General features: G+C 41.2%; 1 protein-coding gene across 1 annotated transcript; it reads left to right on the top strand.

Moving 5' to 3' along the window:
• Positions 1 to 10,245: 10,245 nt before the first annotated feature.
• znf395b (zinc finger protein 395b) lies at positions 10,246 to 22,144 on the top strand. Its single transcript, XM_020091495.2, has 10 exons — positions 10,246 to 10,593; positions 12,692 to 12,882; positions 13,207 to 13,394; positions 13,480 to 13,592; positions 14,842 to 15,041; positions 15,235 to 15,335; positions 16,626 to 16,920; positions 19,337 to 19,432; positions 19,700 to 19,806; positions 21,276 to 22,144. The coding sequence occupies exons 2-10, from the start codon at positions 12,739 to 12,741 to the stop codon at positions 21,385 to 21,387; spliced, it is 1,356 nt and encodes a 451-aa protein (XP_019947054.2). The 5' UTR covers positions 10,246 to 10,593; positions 12,692 to 12,738; the 3' UTR covers positions 21,388 to 22,144.
• Positions 22,145 to 22,169: the final 25 nt, after the last annotated feature.

Raw genomic sequence — 22,169 nt, 5'->3', positions numbered from 1 at the left:
TCATCTGTGTCATAAAAAGAAAAAAACCTGTTCGTGCCTATTTTGAAGGACTGAATGATTTTGACTGAGCAGATGGAAAACTGGTTTAATTAAGAGAACCGAGAATTTAGTTTCACATGAAATGTCGGCAGAGATGCAGAGTATTTAGAACAGCCTCTAAAACAAATACATGGTTTTAGGTCACTTAAGTAAACATATAAGTCCATACAGAGGAAAACAGGTTATTGTGAGTGTTTCATGTTTACTCTGTCATCTCTTTGTCGGGCGATACACGTTGTACCTCAGTCATACTCAGCTGGCCACACCTGTAGACCTTTTAATATTTAAATTCCCACAGGATGACTCTCAGGATGGCCCAGTATCACTGAGTGACTCAGAGCTCAGGCCTCCTTGTAAAGGAGCAGTTCACCAATCAGAGGGAAACGGAGAGGTTAGAAAATTCAAAATGTTTCAGCATGTTTCTTTTAACCTTTGGAAAAATAATCCTGCAAAAATGAAAATGTGGTTTTACACATGGTTATGTTCTGGGCTGTATGTTAGGCTGGAGCTGGAGCATGTTAAATACGCAATGTATTTTCTGTTTGGCTTTACTTGTTACTATGTTCATTTGACTTCTTGTTTGTCTCTGTGATTATCTCCCTCCTCTTTCTTCTTGTCTCTGTTTAGGAAGTGCATCCAAAATAATAATGATTATGAATGCAGTTCCATAGAAATTGTTATTATTATTACTAGGAGAAAGCACATCTTTTGATTTTGCTTTGTGCCACCATGTAAAACTCATAACTCTGCTGTTGGAGAGGGAGTGAGTCAAAACGGCTTCAGAGAGCTGTAGATGACCTGTTCTGCAGGGGAACAGAAGATGATTATGACAGCATGGGGTTGTTCAACAAGTAGTGGGCGTGGGTGTTAACCTGGTGTTGATACCATTGCAAACAAAGAGGAGTTTGGTGTGTGTGTGTTTGTGTATGTTTGTGTGTGTGTGTGTGTATGAGATCCTGAATGTATTAAATTCCTCATGACTCTGCGTCTACCCTATAGCAAGTATTAAAAGAATTTCAACAAGCTCAAGCGAAGTGCTGAGAAGTATATATTTATTTCATACCTACAGAGTGAGGTTGTTGAAGCTAAGCTAAAAGTCTCTGTAGCTCTGAACTGAACACACAGATGTGACAGTGGTACTTCTTCTTATCAAACTCTCAGAGAGAAAGTGAATAAGCGTATTTTTCAAAATGTGGCGAGTTTCCTAATCAGAACGAATTAAGTCGTGTAAGTGAAACCTCCACACAAATCAGCTGAAATCAATCCAAAGTTCATTTCAACATGTCAACAACAAAATGTGTGAGCCTTGATTTTCTTTGGGGGAAAAGAGAACCAGTAAATGTGTTCAGTTTTCAACATGGCATGAGGGCGGAGTTATGTCGTTGTGCTCGATGGGGTTATTCCCCATTCCTTAGCAGCAAAAAAGAAAATACATCAAGTCTGAAAATATGATCTGACAGGAATGAGGAAACTTTTGAACTGTCACTGTTGTGCCTCCACTTTATGCACGCAAACAAAAAAAGGACTTAACATTCTTATACGTGCAACCATCCCTCCTAACTTGAGACATCAGCCGCTGCAAGGCTAAGTTTATTCGTTATCATTATCACTTTATCCCTGAAATTCAGGCCGGACCTTTTCACAGTGATCCACCACATGTCCTCTCTTCCATGTGCACAACTCAAACTGCACCTCTGTAGCACATTGATACAATTCATCCCAACCCTGTCAGTGTGAACAGTTCCCTTATATCCAGTTATCCTGCTTTCTGTTGGTTGTTTTAAAGGGCAATGTGACAAAGTTTTGGAAACCTGCAAGTGATGAATAGCACACCCACTAACCCACACACATACAGTACATACACACACACACTTGGATATTAATGGTAATTTGTCGGCACCTCCTTCTTGACAGACAGTGAAAAGAGTCCCTCCCTAAGTCACCTGTCTATTGTGAGCCATATAAAGCAAAGGCTGGGAGCAGTTGTTGGCAGAGCTACAGCGGAATCAAACACTATCAAAAGTAAGTTATGATCTCTGTTGTTTTATTTTTGACATAGATTAAGAATCCCAGTGGTTCATAATATGGAATATGTTTGCCTGCTGGAGATGCTGTTTTTAACAAGACATCATGGAGACACAGATTTTATCTAAATTCATATGCTCATACCAAAACCTACTTTGCCATTCTTTACAGAGCACCAGGACAATGGCTCCAGTGGGCATGATTGGCACGTTGGCTTGGTTTTCCCCGGAGGTGGGCATCATCTCGCTTGTCGCCTTCCTCGTCCTCAGCGTTACTCTCCTCGCCCTTTGTGCCAGGTGTAACAGGTGAGGGAAACGTGACTTTGATTTAAGTATATTTGAGTTAAGTCATGTGCTCCAGTTTTCTGTCAAATATAAGCTGCTTTTGACCGTTTTAACCCCTTAAAGCTTTCACTCCAAGGGAGTTAAAGGAATTCCCATGTGTCACTTAATGTATGAGTGATCGTGACTAACTCAGCCACCCAGTTTAAAATCAGTCTGTTGGAATGGGTGTTCACAATATGCTCAGAACTTGTGAGGCTTTAATTCCTATTCATCACTTTCCAGCAGCAGAACAGAGACTTGTTTGACTTGATGGTTTTTTTGTGAAGGGTGTTGCCTGTTGGAGGAGGAAGTAGAGAAAGGCAGTCACATATCTTTTAAAGGTAGCTAAGTCAAATGGGTTGGGCTTGAATCATTAAGCGTAATTAACCTGAGATAGTCATGTGCGTTTGGGTGTGTGTGTGTTTGTGTGTGTGTGTGTGTGTGTGTGTGTGTACGTGTCCATGAAACACATGTGGTCATCACCGTTCCCACCTGTGTGTATACATGGTTTTTTTGCACGGTCATGACTGCGGTTGTCATGCCAAACATACCAGTGACAGTCTTAACATGTGCACTGTTCCCGTACATTCCAGGACTTGTTTGTCACTCAGAGGAATGAGGTCACAATGGCACCATAGTGATAGATAAGAGTCCTAAACTCATACTTGTGAAGATTGTATATTGAATGCAGCCGCCAAACCCAATGTGTGCGGATTGAGACAAAGATCAGACATGTTGCAATGTTGCATCAAGGAATGCTCAGCGAAAGAAAGACTCCGGTAGAACTGCAGACTGATTTGTTATCTCACAAGTTCAACTGATAATTGCCCGAAACTTTGTACTTTATATTTTCAACTGCTGAGGGGGATCAGACTACTGTATACAGCACTTGATCATTGAATGGTGCAGTGAAGCAGGACATGAGACGGCAGGTTGATGACCATCACAGACATGATCTGTGAGTCGCCTGGGATGATTGGGAAGTAAAATATGGAGTAAACAGGCAGAGCTTTAAATCTTTAGAGCCATAAATCAAACCCACATGTAAACACACACTGAACGTACACAGATATGACTTATACCATCATGACCATCATTTTCTAACCACCCATTTTCTTTGCTGTTATCTGCAGGAAACCTACCAATGCATACGACGTGAATGGAACAACGGTATGAGCTGCCTCTCTGTCACATTTAATTTTCTCCCCTTCTCCCACTTTCTGTCATTCTGTCACTAAACACCTCATTGACCCAGACGGACATCATTATCTAAATGTAGCCTGTTGTATCTATTGCAGCTCATTAGCTGCCTATTAGGAGCAAGAAGTGGTTGATTATCAGCAGTCAGCAGGAGGACGCTATTGGCCTTATTAGATTGAACCTATGAGACAAATGAAAATAGATTAGAGTTATCGATAAAAATGTCTAATTATGCAGTTTTGCTCAAAGAGTATTCGAAATAATTTTTTAGGATGTTATAAGTGCTTCATGACCATTATTTATTGAATATGATTAATACAGATAAGAATGTGAATAGGTGCTAAACCGGTAATAATTCAATTTTGTAATTTTCATACCAATATCCATATCAATCGAAATGACAAGCTTAATAACACGCTTATACTTAAACTCTATTACACCTACTGCATTTGAATAAGTTAAAGCAACACTTTGTGACGTATGCAGAGCCACAGTGGCCTCTGCTGCTACAAGTGGGAGCTGAGTCCGAGCAGTTCAACGTTTGAACAGAAAACAAAGGCCAATAATCGCTTGACCTCATTAAACTGAAACGTGACTCAGCAGTAAATATTCCTGAAGGCTGTTTGTTCAGTGAATTGTATGACGATCAGTTTCAAATGTCTTTTACTGAGCCGAAAGCTGTTTTCAGACATGAACTACAGGTAAAATCTCATAGATATAAGCAGTATTATGTGAATAATCCCTCAATATAAAACAGTCACTTGCTCAAAACATCTCAGATCTACAGTTAAATAAACTGGGCATGTTTTGGTTACGCCATAACAATCCAGTTTCAGTCAAGCATATTCGCTATTGATACGTTGCCAATGTTAGGGTTAACAGCTGTTTACTTACCAGTCTAGAATAAACTTGTATACTAACATACTTGCATAAGGCACATTTAGTTAATTGACTCTGTTTACAGTAGAAAGAGCAAATTCGCCAAAACAGGATAGGTTCAGGTAAACAAACGTCTACCACTGGCATAGAAGGAAACTCTGATTACAAGAAAAGAACCATGTTGAACAGTGTTGATAAAAGTTCTTTTGTTCCACTCAAACTCAAATCTCTCTTCCCCGTGTTGTGGCAAAGAAGGCTACATTGAGAGTTTGAAGGGTGTTGCCACATACCACGCATAAAGCAAGTTCCAAAACACATTCTTGATAAGCTTCCCTCAGCATTTCGTATCTGGAATATAAAACATCTTCAGCTGCAAGCAGCAGGGTGTATAGAGATCCCAGAATGCTTCAAAGAAACTAAACTGCATTGTTACAGTGTTATGAGACCATTTGAAGGCAAAATAATACACACTTTCGCCAACTAGCCACATTTCCAAGCATGTGAAAAAGCCTGCAGCCATGGTGTTCTCTGGAGTGCTTACTGATGTTGCAATATTAGGTGTGTTTACATGAAGCCTTTGTTACAACTGTATATAGTATCATAGCTTAAAATTAAAGTCAGAGTAAAATCCCTCCTTATAAACACCTCAGAGGGCTAATAGCTGTTAATTAACTAATAAAAATAAATATTTCACAATATATACACGACTACTTTCTGTGCCTGTTGCCAGGCTTGACATAAATACATGGGGATGTATGTTTATCATTCTCAAAATTATATTTTCAAAGCATATTAAAGAGCAACAGAACTGCTGGCTCAACCCAAAATAGATATACATTTTCTGGGCGCTGGTAGAACATGTGCCAAAGTGATAAGATAAGCAGCTTGATATTTTGAACAGGAGGACATACATACATATTTTGATATTTTCCCTTTTTCTCCACAGAATGTTGGAGCAGGAGGAGCCAATGGGATTACCAACCCAAACATGGGGGATAACACCAGTGAGTTGTCTGTCAATTGTATAACAGTTATCATTATATTATTTAATTCTATCATTTTCATTGCACTTACTCTTTCTCTTCCAACTTTGCAGACCTAGACTACTCATGGAGAAACCACAAAAGCATGCCTCCCAGCACTCTAGAGAGAAATATGAATAACTAACTAACCAGCCAGTTCCAGTTCTGAACACTAACCCCACAGCGGCATAACAAGCACACTACAGGAATTGAAAAGAAGCAGGAAGGACAAACCTCGATGGACATGCCGTTAACCCTTTCCACAACTGACAGTGTCCCAAATGGACAAATGGACAGAAAAAGAGATGAACGAGAGAAAGTTGGCCTCGTCTTCATCACGTCAGGCCTTCGCTCATTTAGATGGAAGCAATTTTCCTATATCATCTCTCATTTATGGACTCTGAATTTCATCAAAAGACTTTCCGTCGACTGTTGTTGACTCCTCTGAGTTTGTATTCTGTTTGTTTGTATTATGTCTGTCTGTCATTTCCTCCACAGTTACCATATGATCACAAAATATACACAATTGTCTGTGTTGAGTGTAAAACTGCAGTTATAAGAAAAAAAACTGTTGCAAACCAAAACTGATGCTTAATTAACAGTTAATCTGTGTTTATAAAAGTGATGGTAACACTTTATATGAGGGAACAGATATCAACCATTAACTAGTTGCTTATTAGCATGGATGTTAGAGGCATATTGGCTCTTTATTAGTCATTATAAAGCACTTATTAATGTTTTTATTCTTAATGACCTTATTCTGCAACTACTCCATTGATTAACAGTTTTCCCTTAAAAACCTCCTAATTTCTGCTTATTGATGGTAAGTAAGGAAGTTGTTGTACATGAATTACAATCAAGTGCTTGGATATGTTCACTTTGTGTGTTCCCTTATATGAAGTGTTACCCATATGATTCTTCCCATATGCGGAGCTGATCCAATTATATGACATATTTGTCATGAAGCTCTTGGCTGAGTATCATGGAGGGAAGTGTAAGAATCATAACAGTGAAAGTTGTATCTTGATTACTGCAAATCATGTGAACACGTTTGACATTTTGATGAAAACACTTTCTCGGTGGGAGTCAGAAAAGAAGATCATTGCCATTCTCATGTGAGCAAGTAAGAAATACAAAGCTACAGCTCAGAGACGCTCAGAGACGCTCAAAAACTCTCCAAGCAACACAAAAGCTAATTTATGACCAAATTATAACTAAAATGCTAAATCTGTAATTTAAATGGATTATGTGTTGTAAATGGCCTTTCCAGCTTTAGAGGTACTGTGGTTCTAGCCTCTCCTGTGTTTATGCTAAACCGAGCTGTCTGGTGGATATATCTTGATATTCAACAAGTGTGGCCGTGGGATAGAAATTCACATCTACTAACTCTTTGCATAAAAATCAAATCAAATGACAAAATGCATATGGTAGAATAGAATATATGATCTATGGATGTATCAGCCAATGGTATTATTCATTTCGGTGCTGCATCAAAATCAGTTAGCAGACTCTTGGTGTTTGTATAGTATGAGAGTGTAGTGTATTGGGATAAAACATGCTAAAACATTGGCCCTTGGATCTTACTGTTTACTTACACTGTTTCCACTGGGCTGGATGGGATTCTAGAAAACCACAAGGGGGTTCTTATTATGTACTGCATGTGATGATATTAATTAATTGTGGTAATAGGTTTTTTTTTTAACCGTAAGCGCAATTTCATTTTCTATCTGTTTCCTCTCTGTCTCTTCATCGAGTTTCTCAGTCGGCTAGTGATCAGTCCCTGGATCTGTTCATGCAAGTCCAGGCTGTAGAATTATCTTCACGTGGTATTGTGGGTCTGTTTATGCCAGAAACAAAGACAGTTTTGGTGCCACCTTCGCCGATTGCGATGAGATAGGAGTGGCACCTGAGTCGACTGAGAATTCAAAGTGAACCAAAGGTCACCAGACCTCAAGGCAGGGTGGAGTTGTCGTTCTTGTCATACCAGTTGTCATGCCATGCATTGCCATTTTATTCTGCTGATCTGTCCAAATAAAACACACCCAAGTGAGACAAAACAGATGCCAGTGGTACTGCTTCTCTAGTCACTGTACTTTGAGGACCCTGAAGACGTTCTGATTGTGAGGGGTAGGATCCCATGTGACTTCTTTTCATTGTCACTGGTTTCAAGTATAGAGTGTAAATAATGTTGCTCGGCTGCCTCTCTTGGGTGGAAAGCAAACAGGTGAGCCAGCAGATTTGTTGTCATTGAAGACTAAGCCAGCTGTGACTATACCCACCTAGGTTGTAGAACCCCAAATACTCTCATATATTGTTGGTGGGTTGTCGAAAATCAGATTTGATTAAACCATCAACAAGCAGTTTTCGGCAACCTATGGTGACATGGATCAAGACAAGTAGGTCCACTACTAAAATATGGTGTCTTATCAACTATTGGACCGAGTGCTTTGAAATCTGTCCAGACATTTGTGTCTTCTAACTGTGAAGAACGCCTGACGTTTCCTCACTGTGAGGTTGTGATGTTTGTTTTTTTTCTTTGTAAATGTCTCAGAAGTGACTGGATAGAAAGTTGGTACAGATATCTGCGGTGCTGAGAAGATGCATCCTGAGGCCATGGGTGATCCGTATACTTAAAATTGTTATTTGTCTGGTAAAATATATCAGCATAGGATGGAATGGGACAAAAGTGCAGGATGATATGAAATAAATCAATTAAACATTAGCATGTTAGCATTATCTTGAGTAGTCGATTTGGTTTTAACCTACATGTGTTGTTTGATACCTCTTTTTCAACAAAGATTGGCAGGTGCAGGTTGTTTTATGCAGGGAAACTCCTTTCCCATTGCAAGAAGAGGATTTTTACTTTTTTGATGCAGCAAATGCAGGTTCACCTGAGTGTCAAGTTTCCATCACTGCTGATCGGAGCTAGAACTGATTATCATTTGTCATTTGACCAGGGGGTGAACGTCGAGCCAGATGTTAGTGGGTTTTTTGACCAGTGGTAAACAGGCTTAAGAGAACACGCCATTGTTTCAAATGGTGGATTTCTAATGTTTCAATGACCTAAAACCCAGGCTGTCAAAGCTCTGCCCATAGAACGTCACCCTTTGAATCATTATTCCTATTGCACAATTACACTTATTGTCTCGCTAAAAACCCCCTGCATTCTTTTTTCTATAAATGTTTACCTCCTGCTATGTAAATCCATTATCTGTTCATGGCATCGATCTCTGTCGAACCAGTCAAGGCAGTTGGTCTGTCAAGATAACATGTCATCAGTAAAGGAAGTAGAGAGGGCAGCAGGAATTCTGTCTGCTTTAGGAATAATATAGGGACTAGGATTGAGTTTCTGTGTGTGTGTGTGTGTGTGTGTGTGTGTGTGTGTGTGTGTATGTGTGTGTGTGTGTGTGTGTGTGTGTGTCTCCCTCTCTGTGACTGGGTCGGTGCTCAGACCCTAAAATCCCTGCTGACTGGATGTCTGGTGGAAAGGGTGCAGACAGTCAACACTAATCCTGTCTGTGAAACACACACATAAAAGTCGTCTTTCATCTCAGTGTGGGTGATGTTTCATGTGATGTGGGGGGTTGACATTGAATGAGCAGTTTTATTAGAATTATTTGCATTTGATTATCACAATTAATGGAGCATGAATGGGTCCACTCACATTTTATTTTTGTAATAAATTCACATTTTATGTTCCTGTATCAGATTAATATTCACGTTCAGACAAGATAAAAACTGTGGTTTCATGTTATTACATCTATATTATACAGTTTATTTGCATTGGTATGTGTTACCTCCACCGAGGTTGTGTTTTTTTCTGCATTTGCTTGTTAGTTAGCTTGATTGTGCAAAAACTACTCAACCTATTTCCAATAGATTTTATGGAGGGGTGGGTCATGCCCCAAGGAAGACCCCATTAACTTTTGTGCAGATCTAGATCAGGGATCGGAGCTGATTTCAACCTTCATTTCTCACAGAATCATGGTTAGGAAACTAATATTTATGAGCGTATGCAATTTGGTGCAGATCCAAATAAAAATCTGGATCCAGTGAATTTAATGTGGTTTCATTTGGGCCTTGGTGAAGGTCTGCACCAGCACAAATTGAAATTTGATATTAAACAACAAAAGTTAAGGGTTCAGCAATGGTATTGCTATTACTTATTTAATCAACAACAACACAATAACTATAACTCCTCAGTAGCTGTTGCTGTTGTAATAATATAAAGACCATAAGTGCTTAAATGCAAAACTGCAAATACTCTCTAAACCTAAGTCATATTGTTACTTTTATCTCCATCACATATTTACTTTCTAATACATAAGTGCACATGTCCTGATTTTCATCTAGTTTGTGTGATAAAATGAAAAGAACAATGAAACAGCCATATAACTATATAATAATAATAAGCTTTTCAAAAAACGTGTTAACAAAGAGCTTCACACAGAAACAATGGAAGTTAAGGCAGGAAAATGTGTAAAAAAAAAGGCAATTTAACAAACAAAATTCAAAAGTTAAACGCTTTTTTTATAAAAATGTGCTTTTAAAAGAGGATACTAAGGTGATGCAGTCTTACATATAATGCATATTATTCAGCTTATTAGCATTGCTAATATTTTGGCATGTGATTTAAACCATAATGTCAGTGTAATGCATTTTAAATTTTTATGTTAGGTCAAAAACATCAACAACACTTCTGATGTCCATGTGACTCAGATGAATATGCAGATGTGAGTGACAGACAGACAGACAGACAGACACAGAGGGAGGATGCTGCTGCTGCTGCTGCTGCTGCTCTGGTAACCTCTCACCTAAATCATCCTCGCGCACGGCGGACACGCTGCAGCCTGATATCCGTGCGCTCGCTGCTCGGCCCAGCTGTCACCCCCGGCATTGGTCCAGCGAGCAGACACACGTAGGCGCGTATCCGACCGAGCGACCAACCCCCTTTTCTCCACCCGGCGGCGGCAGACTGAGGAGCCGGCGAACGGAGCAGAGCGGAGCGGCGGGACGGGCCAGGCTCGGAGACACAGAACCCCCCCCCCCCCGGCTGCTGCAGCTCGGACGGGACGAGGAGCAGGGAGGAGGTCTCCACCGATCGAGTGAGTCGCAGGGAAAAAAACGCAGGTTGCTTGTTTTGTTGTTGTTGTGCTTAGCGTGTGCGCGCGTGTTGGTTTGCAGGGGGAGAGAGAAATGTTGTTTTGCTTCAGCTGGGGAGAGGAGGGGAGGGAGGGGGTGTTCCTCCTGATCTCTATCTGCGTTGCTGGGTGGAGATCACTGACGGACTCCATGAACACTGACTTATCGATATTATTATCTATATTATACATGAACAGCAGCGGGTGTAGGTGAATTTAAAGGAGCGTTTCCTGCTTCATCTGAGACTCAGTCATCAAACGTGCAGCAGTCTATTTATAAGGACTGAGAATAATCTGATCTTGTGTTGAACTGCGTGTATTTCAGTGCACGGGTCAGTGGATGATCTCCTGTCTGTAGCTCTGCTCCGTCAGTGGGCGGATGACGTTATTGTGACTTGTGTGTCTCCGGTGTTAATCTCGCTCCGGATGTCTTCTGATCAGTTCTCCTGCTCCCCGGTTCCTCCGTGTCTCAGTGACGGTACAACGAGCTGCAGACGTCGGCTTGTTTTCTGCAGCCGCCCCCCTCGGCCGGCTCGCTCCCTCCCGGGGAGACTCGTGCCCCAACACGTTGTCGGGAGGGAGGTGTGTACTTGAAAATAAGGGCTCAGCCAATCAGCGGCGGCGCCCCGCCCACTCCGCGCCGCTTGTTTACTACCGATGCTCGCCGCTGATTGGTGGAGAGGTGGGTAAATCTGGTTTTTATGCTGCGTTCGCTGTCAAAGGAGATACTCGGATATTACAGCAGCCCATGGGAAAACGCTTTATTTTGGGTGTTTAGTCCTGATTTGTGTGGCAGATCAACATGTTGTGAGCTGTTGTTTTGACAGAAATTAAGATAATCTTTTATTTTTGTAATGTAGTATTGTATGTATTTTGTAAGGAGAATAAGAATATCTATCTATCTTTCTTCTGAAAATATTAAAAAGTGCCTCCCACTAAAATGTTCTTTCACCAGCCTAAAACATTGTGTCGACAATTTAATAGAGAGAAAATCCTCAAATCATCAAAATCGAAATTCTTTTGAAAGTGAAAGTGTTTATTTCTCTGTAATGTGAACTCAAATGTAATCATTTAGTGAATGTGACACATTTAATCACGTAGATTCGGGTTGAAGCAGCTGATCCGACACACAAGATCCCTCAGTAAACTCCATTAAATGGGACTGACAGCTTTATTTACCTAAACGTGGGCGGTGAATGCTAGAAAGTCCCTGCTGCGCTATTTCATCGAGATTATTCCCACGCGCCCTGAAAGCAGCATTGCCCCCATTTTAACTCTGTGGGCGACAGGCCACAGTGAATCCACCCAGACGTCAGATCACGTCTGCGGGACACGTTGTCAGCCTCCAGAGAGGAGGAGACAACACAACCACAGCAAGACATGTGTAAATCCACACTAGTCAGTAACTGTGATCTGTGATCTGCTCTGTCAGACACACAGATGTCACCTGGAGCCAGAGAATGAATGAACACAGAAACACATTTATTCATCACAGCCAGCATTTGGTTCCTTCCTCTGTATATTCAAGGAGCATTCTCTCTATATAAATAACCAGTAAACTTTGTACGAGTAGCGTTACTGAAGGACTGTTACGTGAAATATTATAGACCTATATAGTAAAATTGATTATTACGCATGATGAATGTTTGTCTGCTCGTGAAACATCTGGATCATGTGAAGTCTGCTGAAGCTTTTTCAAGTCTGGGAGAACAACCCAGATGATGTCATCAGGGTTTGATCTCGATGTAACTTGTAGTTTTATCTTGGTTTTAGCTTTCGACTTTTCATTTTAACAGGAAGCGTGTGTTGAAGTTTGTTTGTGAAGTTTCTTGAGTGAGCAATTAGGCTGCAGGAAGTGTTGGGCAGACCCCATTAAGTGGCATTATGGGAAATGTAGAATTCACAGACTGAGGTTAAAAGTAAGATCTCATGTCATTTTATAATACCAAATCACTGGGGTCTCCCCTTAATGGGCCTTTTTGGAAACATTCCGTTGTCGCAGAAATGAAGTCAGGTTCTGATAGGTTCGCTCCTCATGATAGCCTTGCTGTGTCTTCCTCAGGGAGGTGTGACATTGTGCTGAGTCCCCTCTCTGTATGCAGCAGCACCATGGCAGCTATGGGACCTGAGTTCGGAGCTGGAGCAGGAGCAGGACCAGGACCAGCAATGACGGCATCACACACCCCGGGGCTACAGGCCTGCGTCTCTACGACAGCACACAACATCAACAGGCCTGACCTGCAGCAGACTCTGGTGAGGGGACTGAGAGGGACGAGAGGGACGAGTCACCCCACATACATTTGTTAATTGTTGCTTTCCATCTATTCATCAATGTACTGATTCCTTATTTAAGTCACTGGAGGTTGGCAGCCACTTCCTTCTCACACGGTTTCACTGGCAGATTGTGCTGTTGCCTTGCAGGATGCTACAGATGAACAGGAAATATTTTCTTAATTGTTTTTATGTCTGTCCATATCAACATACTAGCTGGAAGGGCACTGCTGAAGTGAATCCAGAGCAAGGCACCAAAAACATACAGAAGCTAGAAGCTAATTCTTTTACTTCTTCCGTTTTAAGGTTAGCACGCAGAGCTGTGTCCAGGCTGAGAAAGCGTTCATAGAGAGTGGCCATCACAAGAACAAAACATCAGCCCACCTGCAGAGGGAGGCCGAGCGAGGCTGGCGCAAACTGACCACTCCCCTGCAAACTGTCAGACCCACAACGCACCTGAAAAACATGTCGGCTCCTAGAGAGGCACCATACAGGTGAGGGGGAGTGAACAGTGTAAGAGCGTGTGTGTGGATTTAATCGTCACAGTCTAATTGTGTTTATGTTGTTTGTTGTCTCCAGCTTCCGCAGTCCAGAGTCAGTGGAGATGGACGAGATCATGGCCGCCATGGTTCTGACCAGCCTGTCCTGCAGCCCTGCGGTCCAGAGTCCTCCACAGATGGATCCTGGACCAGGTCTGTCTCACCTCGCCAGCACACAGCTTGTGTTGCAACTAATGGGTTTATTTATGGTTAAACCAACATTGGACACTGCTTTATAGATGCTTTAAACAACATGACTCCTAATTAACCTCAAAGACAGTAGTTGTAAATGTTAATAGTCATTAATAGATAGTTTTTATCACAGAATCTGGCGTTTTAATGGTTAATTTGTTAATACATATATTCATGTCAGGGAAGTGGTCAGTCGTCTTATTAGTCAGAGTTTTCCTATTCATAAAAGTTGCTCACTTTAATGGCTAGCTATACATATTTTGAAAATGATTTATTTACCATCTATAAGGCTGTGGTTACAAATTAAAAGCCCTAAGGGTCTCCTGTTAGAAACAGACCATTTTCAGTCTGCAGTCGCAGATTGCAAAAACCCAGATTCAGTTTAATCAGCTATATAAGTGTAGCTGTGTAAGTGAAAGTGAATTTGTTGGTCGGGCCAGCTACTGAGTTTAGCTTCCCCGAACTTTGACTAACAGAAAGAAACCTGCAAGAAGCATTATTACCACAGGTCAAGTAAACAGCCCATATCAAACTGACCTGTTTAAAACGGACACTGCACTAGAAGAAATAGGAGCTGTAGCTATATTCAATGGCAAACATGCTCTTATTTTTACTATGTAGTCAGAAACTCAGTAAATAAATCAATATTAAATCAATGATTACAGTTCTATCCACATGCATTTACACTAAGGTTCAGCACATGCTTTTAACCTGTGTTTTCCTCGTTTAATATTGATTAATCTAAGTATATTTGGCTGAGTAAAAATAGATCATTTGCTAAAGCAAGTTGGTATTTTTATTTACTTTTTGGCGAGGTGATAGGGAACGGAGCATAGAGGGAGTAAATAGAGTCTAAAATGATGGTAAAACTCAGGAAATGTTCTCATAAAGTAGAAAACGTCTCAGGCCTGGCACCAGTGTGGGACACCTGCTGTTCTCTGTAGGATGGACACAGAGCAGTCCCTGATGCACAGTAGCTATTTCCATCACAAAGACACAGGGAACGTTTGACTCGAAACTATAAGGTATATTCTCACAGCTCAGCTCTTATGGGTGAGTTTGTGTTTGATCCAGCGTCAAGTTTCCTCGCTGGATGAAAGACTAGCTTGTTTATATTCGAACAATATTGAGCGAAAAGAGCTGATTGAGTGGCGAGGAGGACAAGAGTAACTTTGAAAAAAATCTTTCTGTGAATCCTCCCGTCTTCCAGCTGGCTCGTCATCGTCAGCTGACATGGAGTGTGGCGGCGGCGAGCTCTCTGACAGCGGCAGCAGCGGCTACTGGAGCTGGGACCATGGCAACTCCAGCCCCACCCCGTCGCCGTTTGTCACTGAGATGGACAGCAGCCCCGACGAAGGCCTGCACATGGAGCTGGAGCAAGGAGAGGAGCTTAACGCCAAAAAGCCAAAGGTGCATAGCAGTACATGCTCCCTTAAAAAGTTTGGACTGAACAGGTTGCGGCACCAGATGGGGGGAAGTTGTTGCCTCTACAAGCAGCAAAGCCAGTGTGATGTAATGTTTTTAAAGACTGATGCTGCTGTCTGCTTTCTCTGTTCCTTGTCTGTACTAAACATCTGCTCTGTTCTCTCTCTCTCTAACACAGAGCTCTTTCCGAGGTGTGTACAAGTGTCTGTGGCCCAGTTGTGGCAAAGTGCTCACGTCTTCAGTCGGAATAAAGCGACATATCCGTGTGCTGCATCTGGGGTGAGCTGTCGTCTGTGTTTCATGCTTTTTAAGGATATGTATACATACAAATATATTGCCTAAATGGGTTTTTGATATTGTTGCAGTTATTTTAGGCTTAAATATCACAATGTTCTCCTGTCCACTAAACTAGCTAAGCTTATGTTTTACTTTTTAAATAAGAGAGACCCTGCCAAGGCTGGCTGATAATTAGAAACACTGAACCACAGTCCCTCTCTAATATCATAGAATTATAAATAAGATCTGGATTTTTATTTGGTTCTGTATTAAATTGCACACACAAATTAATGAAAAGCTCACTCTGTTGAAGAGGTGAAAAAGAAAATCCTGGATCTGCTCTTGATCTGGTTCAGCACCAAACATTTTCGTGACCCATGCTGCACTACTCCAGAAAGTTTTGTGGTAATCTGTCCTGTAGTTTTTTTTGTAATCCAGATGAAAACCCAACTTCTTCGATAGAGCAAATTAGAAATTATACAATTATTGGCAAACATTAAAAACTGGGTGTGTCCTGTATATTTTAACTATGAAATATAAGGCCACCAAATACCTTTTTATTAGATCTACTGGCTGAAAATAGATATATTGTATATCTGCAAAAGTACTTGACTACATTTATTCCTCATTGTATATGGTGTTAACTGCAGTTTATTGTGTTTTGTTATTCTTTCATATAATATCATTCAATAGCTGTATTCAAAAGAAGGATAAATATATATACAAATAGATTTGTTTTGTGGAATTATATCAAGCGGTCGCTCGGGGGACGTGTTGTTTTATAACATTGTAAGTTTTCAGCTTCATGCTGACATTGTTTTGCCACGTCTTCACTGTAGTAGAGGGTGAAGTGCAAACCAGACAGTTTAGTGCTGTCTGAATATCCTGAGCCGGAGAGAAGCATTAAAAAAACAAGAGGGAATGAAATTTTTACTCGCTGACTTAGAGTGAAGTGATGAAATATACTTGAGATTTTACATGTGGGCCACAGTGAAGTGCTGCTTTTAGTAACACACCCAGACAAACAAGTCTCTTTCTGTCTGTGTCACACACACACACGGCTGTGGCTGAGGGGTAGAGCGGTCGGAAGTTCGATCCCATTCTTCCCCATCTGTATGTTGAAGTGGGCAAGATGCTGAACCCTGAATTCCCCCTCATAGCAAAAAAAGTGGAGCTAATAGATGCACTGTATGGATGTGTGTGTGAATGGCAAACTGTACTGTAAAGCACTTTGAGTGGTCATCAAGACTAGAAAAGCTCTATAAATACAAACTATTTACCATTTACACACAGTAGTGGATCGGATCAGTCCCAGAGAGAGGAGGACTTCTACTACACCAAGATCTCCTGTGAGAGTGTGGATGCCAGCGCCGCTCCAGCTCCTTCCCAGCAGCCTGTGGGCCAGGCCTCGTCCTCTCAGCTCAGCTGGGCCTCCTGTGCTTCTCCTCCGTGCTCCGAGCTCCAGTTCCCCCAGGCTCACAGGCCCAGGTCCAACTCCAGCTCTGGGCCGGGCGCTACCAGGCCCAGCTCACTCAGCCAGTCAGCCCCGAGCAGCTTCTGGCAGATCCACTCAGAGCATCTCTATCAGGTGGGTGCAGCAGCATTGTTACAAACCCCTAATGTTTTCTGTTAAATGTGCACATGAAGAGCATTTTAGACGTCTAAGAAAAAAATCTACTCCTGTTTGGAATGGGCTGTTTCTTTGGCCTGTGGTAATTCTGGTTGCATCCTTCTGTCTGAAACTGTATTAGTGACCTGCAGTCATTGCGCTGAGGCAAGTACAGACAAGTCAGTGAAGCTCAACTCAGTACACAGAACCCAGAACTGCAGAATCAGTTGTTGTTGCTGTGAACGCGTCGTTGTCATGATCAACAGCGCATCATGGAAATTCGCCACTGCACTTCCTTGGGCCCTAAACAATACACACGCCAAGTATGAAGTTGATAAGATGAATGGTTCTGGAGATATTCGAGCCACATAAGGACAGACAGACAGAGATATCTTGAATTATTCGATAATAAGAAGAAATAAATTGTTTAATATTTTTGGGAAATGTGCGAATTCACTTTCTTGCTCAGGATTAGACAAGAAGATTGAAAGCTGCAGTGTAGTTGCCACCCTGAGGGGATTCTGGCCCCTAAAAAATAATGGCACACATTAACCTCCTGAGAACCACAAGGTGAACAATGGAAATTAACAAACCCAGTTTTCTGCTGATAAAAAATATTGATTAGTGAGCTTTTGAGTTGATTTATGCTAAGCTAATCAGCTAATGGAAATAGCTTCAGTTTTAATGAACAGATTTGAGGATAACATCAATTCACGTTTTCATGAATCCATTATTGTTATAATAGTTTCATTATTATTACTTTCAGTTTCACATGACTGACCCAGGTGATGAGTGTGTGTGTGTGTGTGTGGGTGGGTGGATGTACATGTGTTCAACCAGCTGGAAAAGCTGGAACGACACTCACCCACCTAAAATAATTTCATCTGTCGCAGTTTGAATGAATTTTCATTCCTGTGCTTTGTCACTTTCTGGATGTAGTATTCAGGATCTGTCTGGAAAAGACCCTCAATCTGTCATTTTACATTAAATTTAAATTAACAAACATTTACTCCCCAGAATTCAAGTTCTGTGGAAGATGTAGTCTGAGAATGTTCTTTTGGACGGACACGTTTTTTTTAAGAGCGATCAAAAAGCAGACAGTGCAGTCCTTGTTTATATGAATTATTGAATGTCCGTTGAAGATTTTTAGCGTGTGACTTCTGGAATTCATCTCCCAAACATCAGTTTTTCCCATTACCCGGAGTTAATCATATTTTCCATGAAATCAGGCTCTAAATGAAAAGAAAAACAACACAGAGGAGAAACAGAAAAAGGGTTTCGTTTTCCTTTTCACTGGAGTTTCTGTGCGGGAGCCTCGTGTTACGAGGTCACGCTGTTCCAGAGGTCCTCCCTACCCAGCGCACTGCATGCAGATACCCCTCTAACAAGCCAACGAGCTGCAACTTTGTTTATGCATCACAAGGCAGCACATTTTACTGGTGACCTGCATTTACCCTGTACCACTGAGCATGTAAATGGATGCTTTGTGACAGTGAGAGACTAAGCTGGCGGCTTGCTCGCTCCCCCAAGGAGACGAGACTCAGAGCAGTCTGTAAAAGGCGGAATAACAGTTTACATGAGCTCTTACAGCCGTCAGGACACAATGTACATGTATCCATGCACACTCTGGAAACATATAATCCTTCACATATCTCATAAAGACATGATTATTATTATGTATTATGTGTACTATGCATATTTCTTACATGTATTATACATAACATCTGTATCATGTGGTGCAGATTTTATAAAAATAAGACATTTCTATTATAATTTCCTCATGCATGCTGAAATGTGTTTGGGTTGAATTGTGGGTCAGCGTCTCTGCTTGTTTCTGTGTGTGTCATGGCTGCTCGAGGCTTTGGCCACAGCGTTAAACTCACATGGGCACCTTTTTTTTGACTGACTGTTACTTCCAGGGTTAACACAGTGTCACTCAGATTCATCGTGTTTTTGGTTTGTGGACATTACATTGCACTTTCCACAGATTTTCTCCATCCACCTCTGTCCACGCTGTGGTGTGGGGTGTTAGGTTGTGAAGACATGAGCCGTGTTGAGTGAGCTCGGGGAGGAGAACTAGGGAACAGGAAAAGATTGGATGTGTAGCACATGTATTACAGCAGATGGATAGAATCACAAACCATGAATGGATCATTTGTAAGCGTGTGATAAAGGTTTATCACGCAGGACAGAATATTGTTGTTGTATTTACAATGTGCCGCTCGTATACAAACCCATATAATCCCAATTCATCAACAATTCATCAGGTTCCCTCTGCTCTGTCACATTTTAGCATCTTTTAGCCTTTTGTTTAACATTTAATCGTCACTGACTTTTTTATTGTTGTGCAGACACGAAGAGTCATGTGTTGTCTCCTGTTCTTTGTTCTTTGTAGGCCTGCAGCCCCGTCCAGGTACTTGTGGCCCCCAGGAGCCCCGGCTGCCAGGGGTGGACGCCCATTGCCTCTGTGTCTGGTCACAGCAACACTCCAGTAAGTCGCCCATCCTGTGAAGTACCTTTTATTATATATAAATGTAAATCTGCTTTATGTTTTACATTTACTTGAACAATATTTGATTTAACTTCATTCTCTGACATCACCACGGCAGCATCTAATTCTCAGTGGTCTTCTGACCAGTCTATTTGAGTTTTGATTTACTGATACAGTAAGATTGTGTTGTGACCCCGTCTCCCACTGACATGTATGAGCCGGCCACACTCGCTGACGCTCTAACTCTGTGGCTGTCTGTCTCCTCAGATGGTGAAACCTCGCTGCCGCTCTGTGAGCGTTGGGGAACAGTGGCTCCAACAGAACAGGCTGCAGCCGATGAGCGCGTCGCCCTCCCGCACTCACTGCTCCTTCAGGTGACGCAACTCACAGTGTTGAGTGATGGCTAACTAGCACAGGTGGCAAAAGTACACACATTCTTTACTCATGTACAAGTGCAGATACGTGTGTTCAAAATGACTCAAGTAAAAGTACAGGCTCTAAAATGTACTTAGAGTACATGTATAAAAGTGAACAGTTTTCTTCCAGCTGTACCTGCGCAAAGCAAACGGAGACTCATGTCACATTAATATAGTTCGAAGATTATTGAACTTAAAAGACTCTTAGAAAATATTTGTGAGCATGACAAACTGTCCAGTAGGAACTGTGTTGAATGTGTTGAATTAAGTTTTCTTCAGTTAAAGAAGGCCAGGGATGGAAAATGTGTTGATTTGCTTGGTCGTAGACTTCATCAACATTATCAGTCAGGTTGGCCAATTTCATGTTACCTCAAAAAAGTACTTAAGCGCAGTAAGGATACCTGAACAATCTACGTAAATGCTGTAACAAAGTATTTGTACTGCTTTGCTTCCCACGTCTGCTAACTTGTAACAAAACAAAGGACAACTCATTTTGATTCATTATTTGATCAATGTAAAATATGATAATCCATCCTGTAGCTGTCTTGTGGCTGATTTAAAGATCATAACTCCTTGACAGTATCATGTAAATATGCTACCACTTTATTTCTCTGATGTTTGTGGGCATTTCAAACTTTATTTGAGGTTTTGCATATTGTTTTCTTCTCTCTCATTAATGTGAACAATTTCTTCACATACATCCTATAAATTAGTGCACTTTATGGAACCACAACAACTCAGTAAACAACTCTAATTTAATTGTAGATACAGAAAGATAAACATTATTTTAATGGTTGTGGCTAATGAACATATTTCGCTGGTTTTTAGCATCAGATACTAATGTTTTCATAAATATATTATTAGTCTGACTCAGCAGCTGACTCGGGTATGACCTTGTCTTGACTGTGATTGGTTAGAGCCGGACCTGACACAGAAACAGGTCTGGTTATGTGAAACAAATTAGTTATTAAAAAAATACTATTAAAAAAATGGGGCATTTTGAGGGAACACTGTTTGCTTAAGGGTTAAGGCACCACTCCTCCTCACCCCGCTTTTTGAATGTCATGCCTCATCTGTCTCAGTTCATTATCTTAAAATGTAACAGACCATAAAGCTATTTAAAAGGAAAACTTTCCATGTTACTTCGTTATATATCAAGAATAAGGTAGATTAATATTAGGGAGTGTTTCAAAAGACCGGTCAGTCAAGTTTGGAGTGAGAGCAGTTTGACTTTTTAAGGTTTTAAGTTTGGTCATGAGGAGACGCTGGCCTTCATAGATTTGTTATCAGGAAAGTGTAAGTTCAGCTTTTTGAATTACTTTCTTTTTTTTAATAGATTGATCACATCATGTGTGTTAGTGCCCTTTCCTTTCCCTGATCTCTCACATCAGCACTCAGCCTCACGCTTTGTGTCTCTCTGTCTGCAGGAAGGGTCGCGGCGAGGCCAAAAAGTGCCGCAAGGTGTACGGAGTGGAGCGTAAAGATCAGTGGTGCACGGCCTGCCGCTGGAAAAAAGCCTGCCAGCGCTTCCCCGACTAAAAAACAGATCTGTGTGATGAAGAGAGAGGGTGAGAGACAAAGCGGTGGATGGACGGATGAGTGAGAGAAAGACTTTTATCAAAAAGAGGATTCAAATCAGGGCCCGGGAGCCATCGAGAAAAACAACTGTTCTTTTATTACATGTGTTCTGATTTTTTTTACTTTCACCCCGTTTTGTTTCTTTCCTAAAAGAATGCAAATCCAATTTTATGTATCTTTGTAAGTTGATCCTGAAAAGTGAAGTGTGCGACGGTGCTAACTGTTGACTGAGTTTGACCATGTGATGTGCTAAGCGTCCAGTACTTATCCAAAGGTCATATTACTGCCCCTGTAGCTCCGAGTTGTTAGACCGCTACTTGGCTGTTTTCTTCGTTCCAACCCTCTCTTCCAGTGGTTACACAGTGTTTATGCTGTACATTATATTGTATGCTTTGAGTTACATACAAGTATTTTATACCTTTTTTTTAATTGTCTTGTTCAGCCTGTGTATTGGGCAGATTTTTTGGCACTTTGTTGGTATATAAACTCACAGGAATAAGCTACATTTGGTTTGAATCAACCAAGCTCCTTCCAAGAAATGGATTTCCTTCCTGCCCGTGTTGTCGGCACATGACCAGTGTTGTGAGGCTTTACCCGTGAAGCTATGGAGTCAGGGAGTAATGGGACTAGCGTGAGGAGAATGAGTTTGTAATAGCAATAAAAGAAAAAAAAAGGAAATATATTGTCAAACACATTAAAAAGCACTGAGAATTTGAAACTTTTTTGGTGTTTTTTCTTCTGCA

This window comes from Paralichthys olivaceus, chromosome 19 (assembly GCF_024713975.1).
Source record: "Paralichthys olivaceus isolate ysfri-2021 chromosome 19, ASM2471397v2, whole genome shotgun sequence".
Classification (NCBI taxonomy): domain Eukaryota; kingdom Metazoa; phylum Chordata; class Actinopteri; order Pleuronectiformes; family Paralichthyidae; genus Paralichthys; species Paralichthys olivaceus.
This window is presented reverse-complemented; position numbering and strand designations above follow the sequence as displayed.

Excerpts from the sequence above, each read along its gene's own strand:
- znf395b (XM_020091495.2), top strand. The coding sequence starts at position 12,739 with ATGGCAGCTATGGGACCTGAGTTCGGAGCTGGAGCAGGAGCAGGACCA. Across the intron at positions 19,433-19,699 it reads CTGGTCACAGCAACACTCCA|ATGGTGAAACCTCGCTGCCG; the intron begins GTAAGTCGCCCA and ends CTGTCTCCTCAG. Across the intron at positions 19,807-21,275 it reads CGCACTCACTGCTCCTTCAG|GAAGGGTCGCGGCGAGGCCA; the intron begins GTGACGCAACTC and ends CTCTGTCTGCAG.